The sequence below is a fragment of the Colossoma macropomum genome, unplaced genomic scaffold (genome assembly GCF_904425465.1).
Source record: "Colossoma macropomum unplaced genomic scaffold, Colossoma_macropomum, whole genome shotgun sequence".
Classification (NCBI taxonomy): Eukaryota; Metazoa; Chordata; class Actinopteri; order Characiformes; family Serrasalmidae; genus Colossoma; species Colossoma macropomum.
In genome coordinates, this window is record NW_023494809.1 from 29,199,280 (window position 1) to 29,211,615 (window position 12,336).

The 12,336-nt window shown below is 37.6% G+C and overlaps 1 protein-coding gene across 1 annotated transcript; it reads left to right on the top strand.

Annotated features, from left to right (window-relative positions):
* The first annotated feature begins 766 nt into the window (after positions 1–766).
* On the top strand, positions 767–11,946 carry zfand1 (zinc finger, AN1-type domain 1). Its single transcript, XM_036558854.1, has 8 exons — positions 767–852; positions 1,964–2,006; positions 2,137–2,176; positions 4,118–4,245; positions 5,387–5,478; positions 6,938–7,059; positions 9,717–9,872; positions 11,237–11,946. The coding sequence occupies exons 1-8, from the start codon at positions 798–800 to the stop codon at positions 11,411–11,413; spliced, it is 813 nt and encodes a 270-aa protein (XP_036414747.1). The 5' UTR covers positions 767–797; the 3' UTR covers positions 11,414–11,946.
* Positions 11,947–12,336: the final 390 nt, after the last annotated feature.

Genomic DNA, 12,336 nt, shown 5'->3' on the forward strand with positions numbered 1-12,336 from the left:
CAACATTAATACTGATCTGGCGAAAACTGACAAAACTGAGCTGAACTTGATATTGCAGCAGTTTTATGGCTCAGTCTGATTTGGTCAGACTCTGAAGATGAGACTACACTAAATTCCCAAACTGACAGTTGGTCTGTGTGGAGCTGAAAAACGAACTGCCGGCTGCGCAGCGAGTGGGCGGAGCTCGTTACCCTGATGTAGCAACAAGCTGCTTGTTAAGGAACTATAATTTGGTGAAGGAACTGCGAACATTAAAACATATTAAACGCCGCGTTCACGGCCCAGTTTATTAATTTATTACTTTATTTATTTAACTGTTGTATAAAAGCAGTAGAACACTCGAGGAGTGTGTTATCGCCAATAACATCACAGCTGTGATGATCTACGGCGACCAAATCACAGCCGTGATGTTATTTCGTGATAAAACACTCCCTCTCGTGTTCTATTGCTCAACTATATCCGTCTATACAGCCTATAGCAGTTAAACTCCACTCATTCATGTTAAAGTTATAAATAGTGTTTTTGATTTAGGCGCAAAACCAGACAAGCCAGTCAGAACAGAGGTCATTTCCATTCGTCAGTCACAGCACCAGAACAGCCTGTTAAATTTTCAGAGAGGACAGAATATTGTCATTTAAAAATAATTATGACCGCTTTTGGTAAATAAAACCACACATGTCATTAGTGAACATGAGAAAAAAATAAAAATACATCGGATAGGAGCCCCTTAAATGAGCTTTATTTTGCTTCGCTGCATGACTTTTATTTTGAAAGCGTCTTCTTGTGGCGAGTTGAAAATGGCGGAGTTGGACATTGGGAAACATTGCGAGATTGAGTCTTGCAAGCAAAAAGGTCGGGATTGCTGCAAATTATTAGTTATATTTTGAATATGACTTAAAATACTATTAAACAATTAAAATACTGATTTAGCCACGTTTATATTATGCTAATGTCGTATTCAGAGTCTAGTGTAGCAGCCTCAGCAAGGCTGAAGTCAGTCTACTACTCACCAGCCTCTCGTTGGAATTTTCCCGGTCCACCTTAAATGGTGCCGTGGTTAATATTATAACGCCAGGCGCCAGAATGTAACTGCGGCACCATTTAAGGTGGAACGGGAAAATTCCAACGAGAAGCTGGCGAATAGGAAGCTGACTTCAGCTTCGTCTGTGAGTCAGCATCAGTAGCTTTTGTGCTAGTAAAGCTAATAAAAGACGCTTCTCTTCTTAAAATGAATAAGACCTGTCTCATTAAAGGGGAATTCCACGGATATTTCAAAATTTCTGTATAATTCGGTGTTTGAGATGTAAACAAAGTCATTCAGAGTGGTTTGGTGTGAAATGGTTCAGATGTCTTTACAGTGGTGGTGATAGGAACCAGGGGTCGCCATGACTACAACACAAATATAGCCATTTTATTTACTATCCAGAACCACCAGTGAACCTACATGAGTCTTCTGAGTCTATATGGAATGTTGATGATGGAAAATAGTGGAAATCTGAAAATAAGTTTTCAGATTTCCACTAATTTCCATCTGAAAACTTATTTTCAGATTTCCACTATTTTCCATCATCTGAAAATAAGTTTTGTTTGGGGACCTTTTTGGCTTACAACAACCTTCTTGTGTATTTCCACTTAGAACTGATTAGAATAGAGTGATTAAAATATGTTTTAGATAACTATCACAGAACTATCATAAAACAGTGTCTCAGTCATCAGGCAGTGAATTCATAACCATTTCATGTAGGAACTTTCTGTGAGGAGCTTTTAGAGGTGGACGTCTGGTTCCTATCACCACCACTGTGAACAGTTCTGACTTGGTAAGCTTCTCTGGAATGAAGCATTTTACGCCAAACCACTCAAAGATTTTATTGACAGATAAACCATATAATTATAAATTATAATTTTAATATGCTGATAGACTTACTAAGTCTGATAAACCTGACGAACTCTTGTTTCAATGCAGACTTTCTGCCATTTGTGTGTGACAGCTGCTCTGGAGTGTTTTGGTGAGACTTTTATTTAGTTTTCTTTACAATCTGCAGTACGAAGTTATTTATAGGAAGTCAAAGTCAATACATTTCTTACAGTTTATAAGCATTCATATTGTTTAACCTCTTTGTGTTTTTCTGTTATCAGCCTCGAACACAGAAGCAGAGACTCACATTCTTGTCCAGAGGTGAGTTTATATTAAAGAGCCCATATATGGAACATTATATATAATTGTTTATATTTATAGATAAGAATTTACTGTCGTGTTATTCAACATGTTCAGTTCACTCCACACTCCACTCTATATGGAAAAATAATTGACAAAAACAGCCCATTTTGAATCCACTGTTTTTATGATGTCATGGCAAACAGCCTACTTAATAATATAATGTCAGTATACCTTTATTCGTAGAGCACTTTTCAGTCTACCGAGACGTAGACTTTTAATTAAACTCTAAGTTAGAAAGATGCGTTTTCAGATGTTTATTAAAAGTGTGCACTGAGCTTGACCGTCTAAGAAAACATTATTATTATTATCATTTAAAGATGTATTAACTAAAACACATTACTTGGACTTTCTGACTGCTGTCTTGTCTCGCAGAAAACAAAGAAAAAAAATGTGACATTATATCACAGCTGTTCGAGGGGCTTCCGAGTGGCACAACCATCTAAGCATTGGCCCTCATCAGGAGATCGCGAGTTCGATCCCTGGTGATGCTACAGCCGTTCGTAGCCGGGAGTCCAAGAGAGCACAATTGGCCTCCCCCCATCACTCAGCGCGATTCCAGTCAGCGCAGGTGTCTGCTAGCTGACGTAACAGATCTGGCGGTTGGCGCTTTCCTCCGAGCGCATTCGGCTGTCCAGTGACGTTGCGTTTGAAAAGAAGAGGTGGCTGGTTTCACAGGTCTTGGAGGAAGCCTGTGTTAGCCTTCGCCCTCCTAGCGTTGATAGTATCGTGTGACTGGGGGAGTCCTAACTAGCGGTTGGAATTGGCGATGACTAAATTGGGGAGATAATTGGGTAAAACCCAAAACAAACTATATATATATATATATATTTCTGTGCATTTTTGTTTATATTTAGTCCCCACTTTGTTGCTAGCATACTACAAAAATACAAAAATTTTGAGTTCCAGTTTCCCATCTTTGACATAAGTCATACGCAGCGATCTGCCTACAGCAAATTAGTCCTCTCCATTTAAGACGAAGGAGAGTTCTGGCCTGGACTGCTTTTTGAACGGGGCACAATACAAGACAGCCAATCAGAGTGAAGGACATTTACATATATCAGTCTTAACGTCACATGAACAGTAACAGAAACCTTGTGTATGATCATAAGGGATAAAGAAAGCTTGTATAAAGATGTGAAAGTAAATTATGACTTTTTTTAGGTACATAAAGCAAATATTATAAACGCAAGAAACACACAAATGTTATAAATTTACCTCAAGGAAAATAAAATACAGTACAAATGTACACACTTAAAAAAGATGGTTCTTCAAGGGTTCTTTAGTAAAGACAATGGTTCTATATAGAACCATGAGCACTCAAAGAACCCTTTGCATGATTAAGTGGTTCTTTGCATCATTGCACCCCCTTTGTTAAGGGCAGCGTCCATTCTACTACACTGCACTCTTAAAAAAGATGGTTCTTCAAGGGTTCTTTAGCACAGAAATGGTTCTATATACAAACCTTTGCATGATTAAATTGTTCTTCAGATTAACGGAGAATGTGCTCTAGATGTCTTGTATAGAATCTTTTTGAAAAGGGTTCTATATAGCACCCAAAAGGGTTGCATCATAACAACAGAAGACTGCTTTTTGTTACTACATAGAACCATTTACAAAAAGGTTCTGTACAGAACCATCAACAGCACATTCCCCATCAAGAGAACACTTTCATGATGCAAACAGCCCTTTAATCATGCAGAGGGTTCTTTGAGTGTTCATGGTTCTATATGGAACAATTTTTTTATTAAAGAACCCTTGAAGAACCCTCCTTTTAAGTATGTAGGATGTGGTTCCTTTAAGCAGTGATCTGTTTTTCTCTGCATGGTTCTCACCTAGAGTCGCTGCTCTGCACTGTGCACTGACTCTTATCTTGATATGATCTGGGTGTGTTTTTCTCAGGTTTCAGTGAGAAAGGAAGTCTCTGGCTCAGAGAGCAGAACGTCTTACGCTTGCACTTTTGAGACCTGCAAAGGCAGAGAGCTGCTACCTGTTATCTGTCCACAGTGTCAAAGACACTTCTGCCTCGCGTGCGTACAAGTTTACTGGTTTATTTATTTATCTTGGCCAAATAATGTGGTAAAAGAGGTACACCGATCAGTCATAACATCATGACCGGCTCCTTGTTTCTACGCTCATTGTCCATTTTATCAGCTCCACTTACTATATAGGTGCACTTTGTAGTTCTACAGTTACAGACTGTAGTCCATCTGTTTCTCTGCATACTTTGTTAGCCCCCTTTTACTCTGTTCTTCAGTGGTCAGGACCCCCATGGACCCTCACAGAGCAGGTACTATTTGGGTGGTGGATCATTCTCAACACTGCAGTAACACTGATGTGGTGGTGGTGTGTTAGTGTGTGTTGCGCTGGTCTGAGTGGATCAGACACAGCAGTGCTGCTGGAGTTCACTCACTGTCCACTCTATTAGACACTCCTACCTTGTCAGTCCACCTTGTAGATGTAAAGTCAGAGACGATAGCTCATCTGCTGCTGCACAGTTTGTGTTGGTCATCCTCTAGTCCTTCATCAGTGGTCACAGGACGCTGCCCACAGGACGTTGTTGGCTGGTTATGTTTGGTTAGTGGACTATTCTCAGTCCAGCAGTGACACTGAGGTGTTTAAAAACTCCAGCAGCACTGCTGTGTCTGATCCACTCGTACCAGCACAACACACACTAACACACCACCACCACATCAGTGTTACTGCAGTGCTGTGAATGACCCACCACCCAAATAGTACCTGCTCTGTGAGGGTCCATGGGGGTCCTGACCACTGAACAGGGTAAAAGGGGGCTAACAAAGTATCAGAGAAACAGATGGACTACAGTCTGTAACTGTAGAACCACAAAGTGCACCTATATAGTAAGTGGAGCTGATAAAATGGACAATGAGCGTAGAAACAAAGAGGTGGTCATAATGCTATTCCTGATCGGTGTAAGAATAATGAAAAGAAATGAATGAACATGCTTTAAACTGAGTGATTCATTAGATTGATTATTTGAAATTGGAACGGACCTAGGCTTTAGGTGTTTTATTGTCAGTGAAGTCTTTCTTTGCCTCTGTTTTTTTATTATTTTGACGTCTGTGTAAGCAGCATTTTAGAAACATGGTTTGTTAGCAATTGATTGACTTTAATAGGTTTTGTCCACAACCACGTCTCTTCTCTTCTCAGTCATCGTCATCAGGATGACCATAAGTGTGAGAAGCTGGAGACGCCCAAGCCCCGAATGGTGGCAACACAGGAGCTTGTGCAAAGGATAGTAGGTTAGTCATACAGCCGATCACACTAATGTATGTAGCATCATCGACACCAATAAAAAGAGAAATTGACTAACATCAAACTCACTATAATAATCAATTCTGTGTATGATTTTATTTAGATTGTAAACATTTGACCAGAGGGAATATTACAGAAGAAATATTTTTATATTCATTTTTAATTCTCATGTATGTTAAAATCTTTCTATACAGCCCTGTGCAAAAGTTTGAACACCTGTAGTCAAACTATGTTTTGTTGATTTTCTAAGTGAAGATAAGTTAAAACATCCTTTATAGAGACGTTAAATATGTGTTTTTTCATGCTATTTTTAGTGCATAATTTCTAATTATTTGCTTAACATACTGAAAAAAATGAAACACAAGATACAAAATGTGGCAAAACGTTTAATGTCCACCCCCCAGTTTGTTAAATTCAGCAAATAAACAGTAATTTTGCATAAACAAATGCATAGAAGTATGTTGTCTGTAGAAGATGTAGAAGAAGAACTTATTTTCACTTATAAAATCAACAAAACGTGTTATGCGAAAAAGGGGTGCCCAAACCTTTGCATGCAAATGTATTGTGGCCATTTTAAACTCTGTCACACAGGTCAAAATGAAGGTGTCTATGGGTTCCACAGTAAAACTCTGTTTATCCACTATTAAGTTTCTGAAATGGCTTTGTGAAGTGCAGATGCAGCACATACAGACAGGCTTTTCGGGGAGGCCTTCGTTCAGCTGTTGCTCTTCGTAAATAATTTAAACATTGACAATTTCTAGCAGATTATCTCTGAATACTGTGGAACTGCCATTGTAATAAATACCTGGAATGTATACAGTGGGGTCCAGAAGTCTGAGACCACACTGAAAGTCTGGAATTTTAATTTAAACCTGGATATAAACAACAGAAAGTTTTAGGATGAAATATTCAAGTTTCTGCACTATTTCTTGGGAAATATTAAAATTTAGGACATGTTAAGGTCTCATTTTTGAGGCTTACCTCTTCCATTGAAGCTTGTTTTCAGATGACGCAGATCAATCTGAGTTCACGCCGTCAGTGAAAGAGTACTAAATTTAAAAAATACTAAATACCAAGTAAAGAAATTTTGCAATTCATGTAAATATTTTAACTATTGTACATTTCACTGGAAATGCTTATGAAATATTTTGTAATGCTAAATTTATAAATAATAAATAAAAATTCAAAATAGAAGCATTTTCTTTATATGTCTCTGAAAACATTTGAACATCTCACCTTATGGATAAACAATATATCAGTGTAGAGTCCATGATGTCCATTTGAGTTACCCAACTGTGTAATTCTGACTGTGGTTATTTGTATTAAAGTGGTCACCGAAACACTGTTGGACTGTATTTACCGCTTATATCCACTAAGGGGCGACAGAGCAGTGAGTTTGTTATACTCCTGTAATGTTAACAGGCAATTCCAAATTTTTCTGTTCAGAGTCAAAGAAGAACGCACCGACGAGTAAAGGCAGAAAAGGGGCGAAGAACAGTGCTACTGCTGCTAAGGTTGCTCTTATGAAGTTAAAGCTACACGCCTCTGGAGACAAAGGACTGCCACAGGTATCAACACCTGCACAAATGCATATAAAAATCAGTCAGTTACCCTTTACATTGTGTGTAAATTTTACAGTGAATGGAGTGAAAGAAATGCCCCAAAATTATTTAAAGAAAGTCTGGTTACATTGACTTACATCATAAGTAAAGTAAGTTTTTACCTTTTCCTGTAACATTTTGCAGATATGAGATTTTGTTCAGCAGCGCAAGAGATGTTTTGGTGTTTTACACAGGAGCTACTAGGCTAATGTAGCTAAAATGTAATGAAAGTCTGTGTCTCCAAAATCATTTTGAGTGTCATTGACCTCTTTTATTGTCCTCATAGCAAAAAGAAGCAAATGTTGGACACCAAACTTGCCCAACCACATTTGGTGTAATGGGAAATTAGATTTTACTTTGACTATTGATAATTTTTTTTAAGGATCATAATTTTAAACCCATTTATTTCCACTATTTCTTGGTAAATATTCAAATTTTTAGTCTTATCTCTTCCACTGAAGCTTGTGTTCAGATGACTCAGATCAGTCTGAGTACACACTGTCAATAAAAGAGTACTAAGTACCAAAAATATTAAATACCAAATTAAGAAATTTATGTAAATATTTAAAAGATTGGTCCCACTTTATATTAAGTGTCTCTAATAACTGTGTAGTTACACATGGATAACATATGCAACAACACTGTAACTACTGATGATTTAGTCACTGTTAAAGATGGATTACAGAAGTACAGCCTATGTAATTATACATTGCTTTGGGGGAAATGCAACACATTTAATTAATGTCATAAAAGTTATATTTTAATATAAGAGGTTGTCTCCTGTTCTGTCACATTACAGACTGCTTTAAAGCTACAGTGTCACAGCACTAGCAACATAAATGATAGTTAAATGTTAGGAAAGCTGGCAGATACAGTGTAAGTAATGTCTTAATATAAGTTATTACATACTTCCTTTTATTGCTGGAAAGAAAAACTTCTGAAAACAACAGCTGTTCCAGTCTGATTACAAATGTAATCACATTTTTGTTATTACCCTTGTGTAATTACATGAGAGAGAATAGGCTGTTACAGCTATTAAGATACACTTGTGTAATTACATGAGGCAAAACTGAAGTTGACACAAATGTGTAATTACATAAGGTTTATGTCTGCAATCCATCTGTAACTAGAGATGAAACGATATTACAATTTTATATCACGATTATCATGACCAAAATTATCACGATTATCGGTATTATCACGATATTGTTCAAACGTGTTGAAAAGTAAAATAAATAAATAAATAAATACTGATACATAAACAGAAACTCGTTTCACCAAATTTTATATTAACACAAATAGAATTGGCAGCAATATGCACTTTTTGTTTGCATAAACATTAAAAAATATAGTCAATACATTTGTAGTATTACTTTTGTATTACTTACAATACTTGTAATACTCTGTAAACAAAAGAATAGCAAATGTATTATTATTACTGTTATTACTATTATTATTACTGTTGTAATTATTGTATTATCATTATTATTATTATTATTATTAATTACAATAACTAGGGATTCCCCTGCATAGAGAATTAAATCTCGACCAACTCTGAGGTGGGTCTTAATGGAAAATTACTACTTCTAAGAAGTGCTGCACTCGGGGGATTTCTGTCCGAACTGCAGCTGCAGCATTATTGTGCCGTTGTGGCGCTGAACCCCTAATCAATACAGCGCACCAGGAAAAACAGCCAAAATCACAGAGGAACTGCATGACCGCGCTGTGAGCTGCAGACAGTGTAGAACTCACACAGTGTGTCTTCACCTGTGGAGCTGCTTCTCTAAAACCTTTTTAAAACTAAAACATAACTTAAAATGAACGAGCATCTGAGCTGCGGCAGCAACACACCTGAAGTTTAATCTCTGAAACTGCTTTTCCTAAAAGTAGCACACAGCGTTTACTCGCGCGAAGTCCCGTCTCAAAGCACACTTTCTTCCCTATGTAGTGCACTTCGTGGATCATGAAATAGCAAATATTTCACCCAAAGAGTGCAGGAAACGTTCACAATAACAATATATTAACAATATAAACACTGCAAGCGAGGCGAGAAAGCGAAGCTGTGCAGATTGAACTTTTGCAGCGTCTCGTTCCAGAGCTTGTGTGACTCAGAGCTCATTTTGGAGACTCTGCTCCACAGAAATACGTGTTAAAAGCTTTAGTTTCGATTCACAGCTGATTCACTGATTTGACGCTAAAAGCTTAATTTTATATTATCAACGAACCATAAGCATAAGTTAAACCACACAAACCATGACATTTCTTCTATTTTGAAGTCCCCACAGACTTGTCCGTTAAAGTTAACCTTGCATTCTCTAAAAAGTAGCAGGTGGTGGTCGCGAAGATGACTCGTAAGGTTTGATGTGTTGCCCCCTTTCGCCGCTATTTTCTTTCGGCCTGTTCTGCAGACAGGGTGGTCATCTGCAGACAGGGTGGTCATCTTCAATTAACTTTTCTGCTGCATTCTTATAAAACCCAAAACATGACCAAACGTCAGAATTGGTCTTCTTAGAAGGCTGAAATATCTCCGAATCTCTGTCACTACATTCCGCCCTTCTCTCCCTCTCCCCCTCTCCCTCAGAAGCATTTTCTCTGTATGTATTATATATGTCTTATCTCTTCAGACAGAGCGGACATACTTCCAGGTGTTTCTGCCAAAAGAGGCTGCTGCTTCCAGTCAGCCCATGTTCTTCAGTTCCAAATGGAGTGTGGGTAAAGTGGTGGATTTCGCTGCGTCTCAGGCCAGCCTGAAGAACAACAACAATGTTCTGACAGCCATGGTAAGCCAACACTGCTTAATAAGGGCTGATGTTTTCCGTGCCTGTGTTCTGAAGTGGTTTCATAGGGATGAATTAAATTCTCTCCAATGGTTTATTTTCAGTAATTTGTGGTTTATATGGTGTTTATATAGAAGTGGTTGTAACTGTTTGAGTGCTTTGACTGTATCCTTTACCTAGATGTGTATGATTATCAGTTTTTTATGTTGTTTGTCTCTCACTGGTATACTTTTAGCTTTTTAAGGGTGGGCAAAATAGGCTGATATTACACTTTCAGAAATAAAGGTACTAGACAGTCACTGGGGCAGTTCCCCTCTTGTCACTGGGGTGGAACCCTCAAGGGTCCATCTCAGTACCTTTAGTCAGGGAACATAACTGAATCATAATCCACTGAAATGATATGTTCTGAGCTGTACTGACTCCACACACCCCGTCTCGTCTCCAGGCTTTTATTTTACTGTTCTGTTTAAAACATTCGGTTATGAAAAGGTACAAATACGAACTTTTCACCTGGAAAAACTTATTTAAGGTTCACCATCAGACCTTAAAACCACTGTTGTACCTTTGAGGGAACATTTACACTGTTTGTACCTTAATGAACAAAAAATGTACCTGAACAGAACCTTTATTTCTAACAGTGTATACGTTATTATATCAGTCACATCAGTTACATAATAATTTGCTTTTCTGGGTATATCATGCCTATATATAGCCTGTAAACAATAAAAACAGTGTTTAGTAACTTCAGTAGCTGCATAGTATTCAATTCAGCCTTTTTTAAATATAGTACCATTGTGTCGTTGGTGTATTTCCTCTGGTCACAAATCAGAATAATCGAATCTATAATCGTACATACAAACTTGTGACCTTTCAGTGTAATTCACCATTTTAAAGTATGAATATGCCAGTCATGTGAATTATGTAAATTTGACGAGTTTTAGTTTTAGGAAGGGGGCGTGGTCTGCTGCCAACAGAGAATTCTGAGAATCGCTCTTCACAGCACAGCAGCAGTTCACGGTCATTATCAGCCAACCAACAGATATAGCATTTCATTTTCATGGGCCAATCAGAGCTAAGATAACATTAACATGAGAGCTTAGCGACATCTACACATTACCTCAGGAGTGGCAATCATTGGGCTTTGGGGTCCAAGTACTGCGGAGTCAGGAGGACACAAATGGGCAGTGTTTTTTGATGACCAGATGTGGGGTTCCACACACTGACCTTTTGACGTTGTTGTGGTAAGCAACAATTTTTAACGAAATGAAACCAAAAAACGTAGAAACCTTATAATGTTTGGATGTTACTTGTATTTGCATAATTGTTGTACGCACTCAAGAATCACTTCATGTGTGCTCTGTGTGCAGAAACTGTGCCTGTGTCATCCTGAAACTGGTGAGGCCCTGAAAATGGATGCCAGTCTTCAGTCGCTGCTCACCCTCCCGAACTCTCCTCTCTACAACGGGGGCAATGTCATCTTAGAGTATCTGGATAACGAAAGCCTTGGAGTTGAAGACGTAACTGCGTACATCCCGTCCTCTTGATCCAAAGAGATCAGCCTAATTCTTTGCCTATAAGGATTAGGATCTGGATCAGACCTGGACTGCCTGAGTCAGAATGTCACACTTCAGACGTCGATGGCCAGATTTGCCCAGCTGAGTTGAGAACGTGCTGGTAGTTCTTCAGAGGTTGTAGCTGAGAACTCCTCTGACCGAGCGTCCTCTTATTTTTGACTTGACCGCCATACTGAAATGAGTTTTCTCTATTTAAAAAAAAATAAAATGTAACATTTAATTTATATCATTGACTTCCTCCAAGTGTGTCTGTTTATCGAAGAGAGAGATCTGAGGACATAGAATGGATTGTACCTATATTTGTATTGATTTGTTATAGATTATGGGAATATACCAAAAAAAACAGTATTCAAACAAATTGCTTTTTTAAACTATAAACCAGTAATTCATTATCAGATGCTTGTAATTTTTGTGAAATGCAATTTATTACTGAGATTCAGCTGTAACTAATACTGTTAATCTATAATGTCCTTATTCTGGATAAACCTCTTATATGCAAGTAATGGGTTTTGACTTTTACATATTCATTTACGTTTCCGCACTGCTGCATACTAATGAGGATGTGACTGCTACTACACTTCTCATAAACCTTTTTGGTATATTTACTCATAAAAATACTCTAAATTACTCATAAAATTACTCTACCATAAAACCATGTTAATTTACAGTTGTACACAAAAACTGGTCAAATAACATGTTTTGTTGATTTAAAAAAAAAAAATAAATAAAATAAAATAATAATAATAATAAACATAACAATAATAACACCACCTCTGCAAATTGTAGTCTGCAATTTTAAGTTTAATATATTGGGGGAAAAAAACACTAAAATATAAAAGGTGCCATGTTTGCATTTTTTCACAAATGTATCAAATTAATCAGAGGAGTGAAAG

Excerpts from the sequence above, each read along its gene's own strand:
- zfand1 (XM_036558854.1), top strand. The coding sequence starts at position 798 with ATGGCGGAGTTGGACATTGGGAAACATTGCGAGATTGAGTCTTGCAAG. Across the intron at positions 853-1,963 it reads TGAGTCTTGCAAGCAAAAAG|ACTTTCTGCCATTTGTGTGT; the intron begins GTCGGGATTGCT and ends GTTTCAATGCAG. Across the intron at positions 9,873-11,236 it reads ACAATGTTCTGACAGCCATG|AAACTGTGCCTGTGTCATCC; the intron begins GTAAGCCAACAC and ends CTCTGTGTGCAG.